The sequence below is a fragment of the Malaya genurostris genome, chromosome 3, assembly GCF_030247185.1.
Source record: "Malaya genurostris strain Urasoe2022 chromosome 3, Malgen_1.1, whole genome shotgun sequence".
NCBI classification, from domain to species: Eukaryota; Metazoa; Arthropoda; class Insecta; order Diptera; family Culicidae; genus Malaya; species Malaya genurostris.
Genome location: NC_080572.1, coordinates 230,804,505 through 230,817,841, shown reverse-complemented (window position 1 = coordinate 230,817,841; position 13,337 = coordinate 230,804,505). Strand labels below are relative to the sequence as shown.

Below are 13,337 nucleotides of genomic sequence, written 5' to 3'. Positions count from 1 at the left end.
TCTAACTTATGTATGCATAAATGGTGTACGTATGCTGAACCGGAATAATATTGGCATGTTTCTTAGATTTATGAGCAAACTGCTACTACGCCGTAGTCGAATGTCCTTTGACCATTGAAACAATTTGCTCAATTGTTTTTCATCGTTTCGTAAACGATTTATATCACGAACCACCACACACCCTCATATACCTTTGCTTTCCGAAGAGTACACATCTGGTACTCAAACTGCTCAACTGTCAATCATCGATCGAGCGCAACAAAGAGATGTTGAATGGATTACGGTTCCGTTCGCCGTAGTAATCCTTGCCGCCCATACGTGCCAGGGAGCAAGGCTAGTATCGGTTGTGGCTTGGAATCGATTTCAGTGGGCGATTTTTTTCTATCAACCATCAACCGAGCAGCACAAATAAAATCAAATACAAGCGATGGAGTTGTTGAAGTCCCATTACAATGCAATGTAATAAAAAAAGAGGAGAAAAAGTTCAACTCACCTTCCCGCCGTTTCCGCATTTCATCTTCATCTTCGACCCATCACGAAAGTCTTCCGTCAGTATTTTCACCGCGTACAGTAGCTCCTTGGAGATTTTGTACAGTTTCTTCTGTTCTAAAATAAAAGAATTGCAAGAGAACGTAACTAAGTTTGTTGCACGTGAACGAAGGATGGGTGATGGAACTACACACAAAGTTTTCTGGTTGCAGAGGGACCGCCGTGGAAAGCTCGAATGCGCTCTCTCGGTTTTGAGGTCATAGCAAATTTTGATTAGAAGCACGGACATTTACCCTACCTCAGTACCTATCGTCAGCCTCAAGGAACAGCGTCGAGTAGAAGGAGGGTAATAAAGGAAAAGTTAAATACATTACGTTTAATGCCATTTTCTATATGAACGTGCGAGAGCTGACGACCCGGAAAGCTAACGATCGTTACGGAAGAAGTAAAAAAAAAACATTTTCTCAACGAACCTTGCTTCCTACCGCCCCTCAAGGAAGATACTCACAGGAGGTTATGTGGCAGCTGAAGTCGTTTCGAATTGTATTAAAAAAAAACAACACACTTAAGTGACATTTTAATGTAAAATGTTTAGAAGAGATTACCTATAGCCTCTTGGGGCCTTCCGAGAGCTTGTTTGCGATGTGATAAGTCTCAATATCCGAAGATTTGGGTATAAATTTCAGCGTGTCTCGGAGGAAAAATCTTGAATCGATTCAGGTAATTTGCTCCTTTCTCTGCTTTCAGACATGATGCTTTCCTATTTTCTTTCCATACTTGCATATCTATCCCATATGGAAAATCGGCATGTTGAGAAAAAGACGATCGAAATTTTATTTCCGTATTTTTTTATTCATTGTGCTACCTAATGCCAAATCATGGTATTATTACATGAAATATTGTTAGTGCACCTTTGCTATTCCAATATTGCAACAAATGAAATAATTGAAATTTGCACTGAATGGGACTGATATGAGTTGATACTTTTTTCACATTTTACTGGACAAACCCTCAACTTCTATTGCAATTTCTGAGAATATATTGAGGATAGATTTCATTCCTCAAGCTACCTCAAAATTGGTGAAAATCGATATGGGACTGATATGCGAGTATGGGCAGTATTGGTCAAACAAATCTTTCGCCGCTATAACAGCAGTGCACAGTGGTTTGAATCGACAAAAACGTGAACTTAATTCTCTAACTGCTAAACCGTTGATTCGATATGCATAGTTCCTTTGGAGAACTCGTTCACAAAAATATACCTCGTGATTTGATCACAATAAAAAATGTGCAAAGCCTACTACGATAAAAAGTTCATTTCATCAACTTTTTTCCCTTAAGAGATAGAAAAACGATGTCTTTTACAAAGTTTTAGAACTTCTAACGAGAAAATACTTTACCGAAGAAGCTATAGGTCTAACGCAAATAGTTTCGTATATATGGAGCATTTTCGTTTGAAACCACTTAAAATAAATTTTTTGTACACAACTTTTTTCGCAATTATTTTCAGTGTCTACTATGTTCGAGACAATCACTGAAAATGTAAAATCACACATTTTTGTTGAATACTGTGCACGGTTTAGCCTTTTCCTTTAAAAGATATTTAACGTTTAAACTTTTATATACTCTAACTTTAACTACTAATAGGAAGCAGGGTCGCAGACAAAAAGGCACATACATATACTTTTTGGAAAGCTTAAATCAAGTAATATAAAGATACGAAGTGAGTAATGTGGCCTTTTTAAATTGTGTAAATAAGACAACGAAATAAAGAGTGCTTTTTTTTACAATTTTCTTAGTAAAAACGTACATTAATAAAATTGTTTATCTTCATATCACGCAAGATTGTTTATCTTCATAACTTTTGCAAGAAATTGCAGTCGAGGTATAAAAAAAGAGCATTAGTTTTAACAGTGCACAGTATTCAACAAAAAAGTGTAATTTTACATTTTTAGTAATTGTCTCGAACACAGTAGACACTGAAAATAATTGCGAAAAAAGTTGTGTACAAAAAATCGATTTTAAGTGGTTTCAAACGAAAATGCTCCATATATACGAAACTATATGCGTTAGATCTATAGCTTCTTCGGCAAAGTATTTTCTCGTTAGAAGCTCTAAAACTTTAAAGAAAACATCGTTTTTCTATCTCTTGAGGGAAAAAAGCTTGAAATGAACTTTTATCGTAGTAGGCTTTGCACATTTTTTATTGTGATCAAATCACGAGGTATATTTTTGTGAATGAGTTCTCCACAGGAACTATATGTTATGTATTGAATCAACGGTTTAGCAGCTAGAGAACTAAGTTCATGTTTTTGTCGATTCAAACCACTGTGCAGTGTTGAACAATTTTCGGCCATTTGCGGTGTTATTTTTTTTTAGAACCGAAGCATAGATAATGTACCCGATTTTATCACAATTCGTTGATATAAAATCGGGTTATCGACAAAATAATATGCCGACTATTCTAGTGAGATGACCTTTGGTACAATATCCCTAGCAAAGTAACTTCCCGAAAACGTGGTCCACAAAGAAAAATCCGTAGCCGACCCGAACCCGAACTGATTCTTTTCTTCCCAACCCGAAATCGATACGCACCCGATAAATCTTCTCCAGTACTTGATCGCAACCCGACAAAACTATCATTTCTAAGCCCAAATCTGTCCCGAATCCGTCTAGTTCGTTTTCGATTTTGAAAAGCCGAGACATCGACCGTCTTTAAATGCAAGTTTTTGAAATCTGAACCCGTACCCGAAAAAAATTGATTTTTATTATCCCGACCACGACCCGCGTCGAGTTTCGGGAGAAATATAATTACGGTAACGGGTCCCTATTTGATCTCATTTGTAAAAATCTGATTTAGTTACTAAAATCACTATTTCATATTTCTGCTTAATTCGGCTTGCTCCATATTGAGAATTGATTCAAATTTGTTGGAAATGAACCTGATATTGAAAAAACAGCTAAAAACACCTCTGATATGTCCAACATTCATCCTATTAATTAGCGATTGCAACAGCAATCAAAACAAAATATTGCACTATTACACTCTCCGGTTCAAAATGTCGGAATTCTTCTTAAAAGGGTCTAATACCAAATGTGAGACAACACATGATATTTTTAGTTTGGAGACAATTCGACTTTAAAAATTGTTGGCTCGAGTTTCGTTTTCTTTCGTTTTACATTTACAATTTTACTGTGAGGTTAACTTTTATTGGCCCCTTTAAAAATATGACAATATCCGATGCATAGCCGATGAAACGGATGAAACACACACATTTAACACCGTTATGTTGACATCACCCATCTGACACCGGTATGTGAGCACCAGCCATTTGAAAGTATACCGATAACATTGAGCCCCTCGCGTTTCGAGCCCCAAACACTGCGATGTTTTGATACCCACTCATCGCGGCTCTCAAATTGTGAAAATTATCTCCACTTGATGTCCCCGAACACTGTCTGCTGTATTTTAGGTAAACCGACAAGTTATTGTAAGAGAGTCGACCCAAAATTCACTAATTTTCGTGCACTAAACAAGGTAAATGCTTAAAACAAAAGTATTACTGTTTGTTTGTTTACGTTGCAATCAGCTGATTTTGAAGTTCCGATTTTGATGTCATCAAGATGGCGTCGTTACAGGAGGCCGGTTCACATATATCGGAATGAAACCAGTGTTACTAGATTTGGCATAATGGTTATTTCATTAGTATTTAACACGAACTTCCTAGTAATATTCGAAGACGAAACAGTTTTATTGAAATATTAAATTCAATAATATAAATAAACTAATGTCACGGATGCTAAAAAAATGCTTGTTGATGGTAATTTAGAGAAGAAAATTTGATGAATTTGATGATGATGAAAGCTTGGCAGCCTTGCGATACGAAATATAATGAAGAAGCAAGACACTTTGCAAGCGTATTAGTAATATCAACAATGTGTGCGTAAAAACAAATTCCTACGCTTCTTTTCCTGATTTTAATCAATAAATCTTCCATATGGTTGTGAAATAAACAAATCAGTTCGTTCTGCTCGAGAAAAATTATTTCTTTTTTAATTTACTTCCACGAACACATTTGATTAGCAACGAATATATGCATTTTTTCTTGCAGATTTTTTTTGCGAAATAAAGTTCTACGTATCTTCTTTTAGTAATCCCGCAAATAGGCACCTGGATATGGCAATGGATATGGAAGGTTATCGTAAAACTGTTTGTTTCTTCGAAAAACTGCTTCTTATATAGAAAAGAGTTAGTTTTGTTCTAAGACAAGACCTGACAACTGGGGGGGCTGCTTTTGTTCCAAAAATGGACCAGTTTCTGATTGGCTGATTTTGATGTTGCTTCCCGCACAATGTGAAAAGAAAAAACTTTTGCAGGGTACGCGAGCAATGATGCCAAGTATAAAGAAAATTAGAAAACAAGTTTATTAAAATGTATAATTTTAGCTCACCAATGCAAATGAAAATTTTCAGAGAATGTTTCACTTTTTTTCAATCTCATTTGTAATAAATATTTATAGTGGCAGCATTATGTAATTAAAATCGTTTTTCTTTTTAGTGAATTAAAGTGTAACCATAAAAGATTTGTTAAATTAGTGTAAACTCGAAAGTGCGTTTAGTTTTACGAGAAGAATGAACTGTTGTGTTCCACACTGTGGTCGCACTAAGCATTTCTATCCAAACTTGACTTTTTCCGGTTTCCAAAAGATCCGGTAATACGTCAACAATGGATTCGATTTTGCATTCAACATGAGATATTCCGTGTTTTGTCATCAAAGCCCAATTAATTGTTTTAAGCATTAATATATAATAAAAAAATGCATCCACAAAACATTTTTCATGTTTATTTCATTATATTTTTTTATTCCACAGGGCTAAAATGACGAGAAGGATAATTCGGAAGGAAGAATGAGAAGCCAGTTGTCAGGTCTTGTCTTAGGTTTTGTTCATTTTGTGTAGCGCGATCTAATACAAATGCATCGAAGCAGTGTAGGCAACTTTTTTTTATTAGGGAAAAATAGTCTGCATTCATAAAATGTAAGCAATTTTTTATCAAACATTGGCGAAAAATTGATCAGAACTGATATTTCGTCCAAAAAGTCAGGTTTAATATTCGTTTGAGAATAAATTATTGCTAATAAAAAGGTTGTTTTAAACTCTATCGTTCAAGTCTCTTTGATAAACTGGTTGCACTGCGTATGCAAATACATAGATCTATGACATACGCACCAAATAAAATGTACGTAATACACAAATTATCAACACACGTAAACTTGGTTTACTTTTGATTTACAATCAATTAGTAAATATTTAGAAACATGACGAACTGTAAAACTGTTAATGTTTCCAAAATTGGAAAAATAATTCATTTTTAATGACGGACATGAGTGACAAAAACTAAAAACATGTTCAAAGTTATGAGATGAAGGAATGAGATGGAAATAGGAGCTCAGAAGAAATAGAGAGCCATTACCATATCATAGTTATTTAACACTCCGAATACCAAGGGGGTAAAAAGTTACGCGGACTACCAAGGGTACCATGAAAAGTGGGAGCGCTAATTTTGACTGACTATATCTTAGCCATTTTTGGACCGTTTTCAAAACTTTTTTTAATCAAAAGAAAGATAAATTCATTCGGAATAAAAGCCTGTCCAACTGAAGTCTGTTGAAAAAAGTGGGAACGCTTACTTTGGCTGGCCATATCTCAGCTGTTAGAAGTCCGATTTTGAATATTTGTTTATCATTAGACAGATACGTCACAACATAAATGGAACAGAAAATTTTTCAATTACACTTTGTTAATGAAAGTTTTGATCAAAAACGTAACCAAAAGTCCAAGCATAAATTATCGAAAACTTCGTATTTTCGACATATCTTTAAAATCAAAGCGACGACATATACATTTTTATATACCAATAGTTTACATTTGACATCAGCCATATGTTTTAGAAAAAATCAATTTCAACTTTACTGAGAATGTCTCAAAAAATTCGCTATTTTCACAGAAATTCTAGAGTATTCTAGAGTATTCGAAGAATGCTAAATACAGCTAAGAATTTTTTCACGCCAATCGATTGAATTTGATACTAGCTCTAATGTACGGGAAAATTTTTTATTAAAACTTTGAATAGAAGATTCGGCTTTCCATAGTTTTAAATGAATTTCACTTAGAATGAATTTATCTTTACAATGGTAAAAAAAAGTTTTGAAATCGGTCCAAAAATGGCTAAGATATAGTCAGTCAAAATTAGCGTTTCCACTTTTTTACCCTCTTGGTATTCGGAGTGTTACAATGTTTATATAGCCCACTTTTGCCCTGTTGATAACGTACTTTATAGGGACATAGTATGAGTTTCAGCGAGCCATTTTTATTCGTATTCACGTCAATCCGATTATGTTTTTGACATTACCCACCCGGATTGTTTTCACTCTTCACCCAGTAAATCTGGAACCGGAAGTCAGATACATATGAAATTCAAAAATTTTCTTATGGTAAGAGTGGCTTTCATTTGAGCATAAGTTTGGTAAAATCGGTTTTGCATCTGAAATACAAACACAAACCTTTCTTCATTAGAAAGAGAAAAACTGCGAAAGAATATTGTTTTTATTTATTTTAATTGTTCGAACAAATCTTCGAACTAGGCGATATGTGACGCTTAATTCCATTAGCAAACAAGGAAATAAACATTTCATTAACGGTAGAATGATTGGAAAAACTTTTCCCACGAACCGATTCGTATTTCAACTACGTCGAATAAATCCATTAGCGTCGCCCAGGATTAAAAGCTTACGTACTGGGAACAGTCCCCAACACTTGATATCCTTAGATCGTGTGTTTATCTACGACACGGGGCGCACAACAAGAACACCCACTTGCAGCGTAGTCATCATATAAATATAAAACTAAGTAGACCGTCGCGTTTAGCAAACGTGAGCGGAATGATGAAAAAATAATTACATTGATTTCAATTTTCATTATAATATGCAAATCGGTTGCTTCTGGTTGGCTCGCGCTACAATCCGTGCCCTCTGCTTTGCGATTGCTTCTTCGGGGAAGCCACGGGCCCTTCCTTTCTTCCTTCCATCCCACCGCTAGTTTCGTTCTAGATCTTAAGTAGCGAGAAAACGGGAAACGAATCCCACAACCCGAAAGCTTCTGAGTACCTTAGGTTCCGCACCGTAAAATAGTGTTTCTTCTCGTAAAGTACTTCCCCGGCAAGTTCTTCACCGGCTTTCCCATATAGGCAGCTAGCGGTAACCTTCGGCGGTAGAAAAGGGCAACATCCTAGAGAACGACTTTTTCCGCCCTATTTCCACCCGCATTCAGCAGTCGCCTCGGTTGCCTTTACTTACCCGGCTACTGATGATGCTGTTGGAAATTTTAATTGTAATTTAATTCATGAGTAACATCGCTGCTGGTGTGGAACCTGTAGTGTGTGTGTGCGCCGTCGTTAGCCATCTTCTCCTACTTCGTTGTCGTTGTCGTCATCGGCTCGTACGACAATGTTGTATAGTTTTCCGATGTGGAAAAAGAAAAATCCTTCTTCCCCAACTACCCTCGACATGTATGCCTGCAAGCGCCACATCGAGCAATCGGTTTCGGAGACGGTCGTTAGATGAGCTTTTATAGATTGGTTTCGATACATACCGATAGGGGTGGGGTGTCAAAATTGCCGGCAGTCTTGTGGTATGGAGTATGCCATCACAAACTTTATACAAAAGAGGAAATTAGTTTTCTTGTTTCGGAATTTTTCTCTTCCTTTTTTGTATGCCGAAAAGTCGTCGCTCAGGGCATGGCGGCGAGATTAATGGGAAGAAGGGAAACTGTGACTTGGAAAGTGCTATTGTTGCAAACTTTATCGATAATTAAATGGAAACGCATTCAAATTGAAACGACGACGATTTTAGCAAATGATAATGTTCCGGGCTGCAGCAATGGCAAACACGTAACTTGGTGTACCAAAATTGGGAAACTTAATCTCACTTTCCAACGACTTCATTTATGTGATTCATCTGTTTCTTTGCTTAAGGCTTGATTTATTTTTCCTAACTTGACCATACACAATTTATTTACACAATTTATTTAATTATGAAGTTGTTTAGCTGGACCTCGTTGTTAACTTCTGTTCTGCTCTTCTTAACACAAAGAATGAAACAGGAACAAATGGTTCACTTTTCACGCCCTAGTCCATTGAACAGTGGTCCGGATCCACAATTTAGGGGGACAAAACCATTAGTGACTTAGCCTTATACTTTAGAGCTATGATGTCTTCAGAAGAAATGATCAGTGAGAGATAAGCCCCAAATAAAAAAAATTTAAAATATATCGCCTCCCCCATTTTTTATAAACATGCTCGAAAGTATTTTCTATCAAATGAAAGAAACAGATTTTTTTCTCATTTGCTCCAATGTTAGATATAGCAGTTTAGAAATGATCTGTTTTTGAACTAGTTTTGCTCATAACGCTACCTGAATGCGCAAGTCATAAAAAATTGGTTTCAACAAACTCTAAAAGATATTCAAAGACACCAAAAACGAGAAGTGAAAAATAAGAAATCTGGAGCAAAAAATCTGATTTTTTAGGAACACCGTGAGTTGCTCTATTAAAATAGCTGTAACACTAAAACCGTTAGAGATACTACAATAGTGTTTTCGGCAAAGTTGCTTGATATAAGTTTTCCTACAATTTTGCCGAAGGATGCAGTCCTCTATCTCAACACATACGGAAAAAAATTTGGATCACCTTAATAATAAGAACCACCCTAACACCATATGCTTCAAAATATGGCCTATCTTTCACTGATCATTTGTTCTGAAGACATCACAGCTCTAAAGTATAAGGCTAAGCCAAAAATGGTTTTGTCCCCCTAAATTGTGGATCCGGACCACTGTGCATTGATTCGGCACCGCTGTTGTTGGCAGAAGCATTTTTTCTCCTTTTCTCAGGCGTCGAGTTCGTTGTTAGCGACAGCGGCTGTACATTATTGTACATTGGTTGTAGATAAGGGTTCGATAATGAGACTGTTTTATTGCTGTTTAAAATCTGTCCCAGAAGTACAGGGGTTAGTTGGGGTCTCTGTGGAAATAACACCGTCCTTGAGTGTGCTTGTCTTCTTGTCCAGTTTCACGAATGGTTTATCATAGTGAACAACTTTCGGACAATATCGACATGTAACCAGTGTTAGTGATTGCCGATAATTTGACAGAAAGCGGCTCGATATTTCTCTACATTGTATACAAAATTTTGAATCTGATAGAAGAACTTGCTGCCTCTCAATGCATGAACCGTGAGAGAATTTTTCTACATTTCTTCGCTCCACTTCATACTCTGAGTATTTCACTGCCCTTAACAAAATAGATATAGAATCGGATCACAAAACGAGAATAAGCGACCGTTTGTTGCTTCAGAGAGAATCCCCACAGCAGCGTGCTAACCCGTGATGCTCAGACAGGTCATCGAGAGAAATTCACGCTGGTATCCATTCTATGTTAAATGAACCATGTCGGGTTTTTTGTTGCTGCGATGATATCCGTCTCTCTTTGATGGCACTGATTGAATCGTGTGGAGAGTTGCTAGAGAGTGTTCTTTGATACGAAAAAAACCATCCTTGCATGTAACCAGCTGATTTTTGCACGTGTCCAGCTATTTACCAGGATACTTTGTGATCAGTGATGTAGGTTTCTTAAAACGTTACGTCAAAAAGTATGCAATACAGGATACCAGGAAAATAGTTCTTCCTTTTCGATAGAACGAATCTCTCCTGACTGGGACACGGTTCTTCGAATATTTTCATAGGAAGTTTTCAAAGAAACATCACCCATTTTGTGATGATCAAGATGATGTCACTAGCGGATTATTTTTTAATTATTTCGATTATATAGGTTTTAACCGTAAGGTCATGTAATATGAGACTCTGGCATTAAATCTCTAACACTACCCAGATCACATGCACCTAACAAAAAACACATAAAAATCACCCCGATACGAAAACCTAGAAACATGTCATGAAAACCCAGAAACCCACTTGAAATATAAACTTCACCTACATGAAGCAATTAAAGTGTCAGCATTTACTTCGACTCAACGAAAACACCGCGACCAATAAATAAGGAAGCGTCATGTTGCAAATCGTTAAGTCACCCAAAACAAAAATCAGCTATGTCATTTCCCTTCTCTTCACGTCCCACACCTCTCTCAATCAAGTGCCATACGACATGACCTAGAATAACAGTAACCCAGGAAAACACACTGACTCGAACCGACACTCACGAGAGTTTAACCTGACTACTCTCACCATCTCCTCTCTGTATCACACTCACACACTTGTCTAGAAACATTACTCACTTTCTCCTACTCAAATCATACAATGGCCGAGACATGTCATTGGTTAAATCAGATTTACGCTGCGCGTTCTAATTCCTCCCCCCGGGTTTTTAGTAATCCATACTGTAAAACTCAATTAGCTAGGATAGGATATAGTTAGGAGAGGATAGGATATAAATAAACGATTAATTTAAATAAAGGGCATTCTTAAACGCAATCTAAAACGACAGCGTTTCGATGTGGTGTAAAAGAAATATCCATAGTGGATAAAGCTACCAAAGTCATACACCTCTTCGGGTTAGAATAACTTTTTGACGCCTTTTTTTTGTATAAAAGATATTGATATTCCATGGAAACCATTACAATATTGACATTTTTGGAATGGGTTTTAAGACTAGATTTCGGAAAACCCTCATAATATGAATGTTTTCGGAACGGATTTGATATGTAGGTACCAAAAATCGATGTTTGGGGTCGTTTCGAAATGCAAGATAGCGACATCCGGCTTATTGATATTCCTTGAAACCCCTACAAAATGGAAATTTTTTAGAACGTATTTGATGTGAACGAACGATGTTTGCGGATGTTCCGAAATCAAAGATGGTGACTTCTGGTTTATTGGTATACCTTGAAAACTCTTACAATGTGGATATTCTGGGAACGAATTTGATGTGTAGGTACAGAAAAATAATGTTTGAGGTCATTTCTAAAGACTGTCCCAAAAGTATGGACGCACTTTGATTTCGCTGTAAATAATTCACAAGTGTTAGATATTCAAATTTTATTCAATATACTGATAATATTAGACTACAACAACAGAATATTATTCACAACATTTGCTACTTCGCCATTGTAGACTAGCTGGCGCACTTTCTTGCGAATGTTCCTCATTAAATTCCGTACAGACTTATTGGCGACAAGTTTTGACACTTTCTTCAAATCTTTTTCGAACTGTTGAATGGTTTCGGCTGCCGAGACATGTTTCCTAAGATGTGCCTTCGTTAATGCCCAAAATTCCTCAATTGGTCGAAGTTGTTGGCAATTTGGTGATGTTTCATGTCTTTTGGGACGAAAGTGACATTTTTTGTAGTATACCATTCTCCCGTTGATTTCGAGAAGTGGCAAGAAGCAAGATCTGGCCAGAAGACAACAGGATCCTTGTGGCTTCGAATCATAGGTAGAAGTCGTCTTTATAAACATTCCTTGATGTATATTTCGCTGTTCATTGAAGCAGTGGTGATAAAGGGTTTCGAAATCTTACCGCAGCTACAAATTGCTTGCCAGACTATAGCTTTCTTACCAAATTTTTCAACTTCAATCGATGTCTCGGACTGGTTTAACACTTGCCCTTCTCGCACCGTATAATTTTGTATTGTGTCCTGGCAAGGATTTGTAATCGAGTTTCACGTAGGTTTCGTCGTCCATGAATATGCAGTTCAAATTTCCAGCAAGAATCGTATTGTACAGCTTTCGAACCCTCGGCCTGATCGATGCTTCTTGTTTCGGACTACGTTTTGGTTGTTTCTGCTTCTTATAGGTTCGAAGATTCAAACGTTCTTTAGCACGAAGAACGTTTGACTTCAAAGTGCTCACTTTTTTGGCCACCTCCCAAACTGAAACCTTCTTCTTTTGCTCGGACGCCTTTAGTATACGTTTATCCAACTGAGGGTTAGCGGGACCTTTTTTTCGACCCGTTTTCGGTTTATCCTCCTCACCGAACTTCCTGATTGCATTTCGGACGGCTTTTTCACTTACTCCTTTCATTTTTGCTATCTTTCTCAGTGACAGTCCGCGTTCTGAGCACCATTTGTACACAATTTTTCGACGTTGTTCTGCTGAAAGTCCACGCATTTCGAAACAAACTAATGAAAACGAATAAACAACTGCACAAGTGGTTAGAGAAGGGTGTAAACAACAGGACGCAGCCATAAAAATTGACAGATTCTGAACTATTGCGAAATTGCCGCGGTTTTTGGTTGCGTCCATACTTTCTGGGACAGTCTTTAAAGCCCAAATGGCAACCTCCGGTTTATTGATATTCTTCGAAAACTCTTATGATTGGGATACTTTTGGAATGGATTTGATGGTCAGATGCAAGAAAATAATGTTTGAGGTTGCTCGAAACGATCTCAAACGTTGTTTTCCGGTGCATTCAATTCCCTTAAAAAAATATCTGTATTGTAAAGGGTTTCAATGAATATCAATAAACCGCAAGTCGCCATTTTGGATGTTGAAACGACTCCAGTCATCGTTTTCCGGCACCTACTTATAAAATCTATTCCGAAAATATTCATATGATAAGGTTATAAAACATTCACTGCACAAACTTTTTTTACGAAGTAAATTCCAAATAATGTGAACTTCTTTCACGAACTAACTCGATTTACCAACTCCCGTTTAGTTCGTAAATGGAGGTCTCGGTGTAGTGTGTTATCATACAAACATAAATGACTTTTAGTCGTGACTACTAATTTTTCAAATAGTGTCTTGATCATACAATGTTTGTTAAAGCTGGTTCCACA

General features: G+C 36.8%; 2 protein-coding genes across 18 annotated transcripts in view; one reads left to right on the top strand and one right to left on the bottom strand.

The window, feature by feature from the left end:
• LOC131438815 (glucose transporter type 1) overlaps positions 1-13,337 on the top strand; it is a 611,808-nt gene that overhangs the window by 231,245 nt on the left and 367,226 nt on the right. The window lies entirely within an intron of this gene.
• LOC131438818 (uncharacterized) overlaps positions 1-13,337 on the bottom strand; it is a 151,442-nt gene that overhangs the window by 124,834 nt on the left and 13,271 nt on the right. The window contains exon 3 of the mRNA XM_058609129.1: positions 494-606. Coding sequence (XP_058465112.1) covers positions 494-606 — 113 coding nt within the window. The remainder of the gene's footprint in view (positions 1-493; positions 607-13,337) is intronic.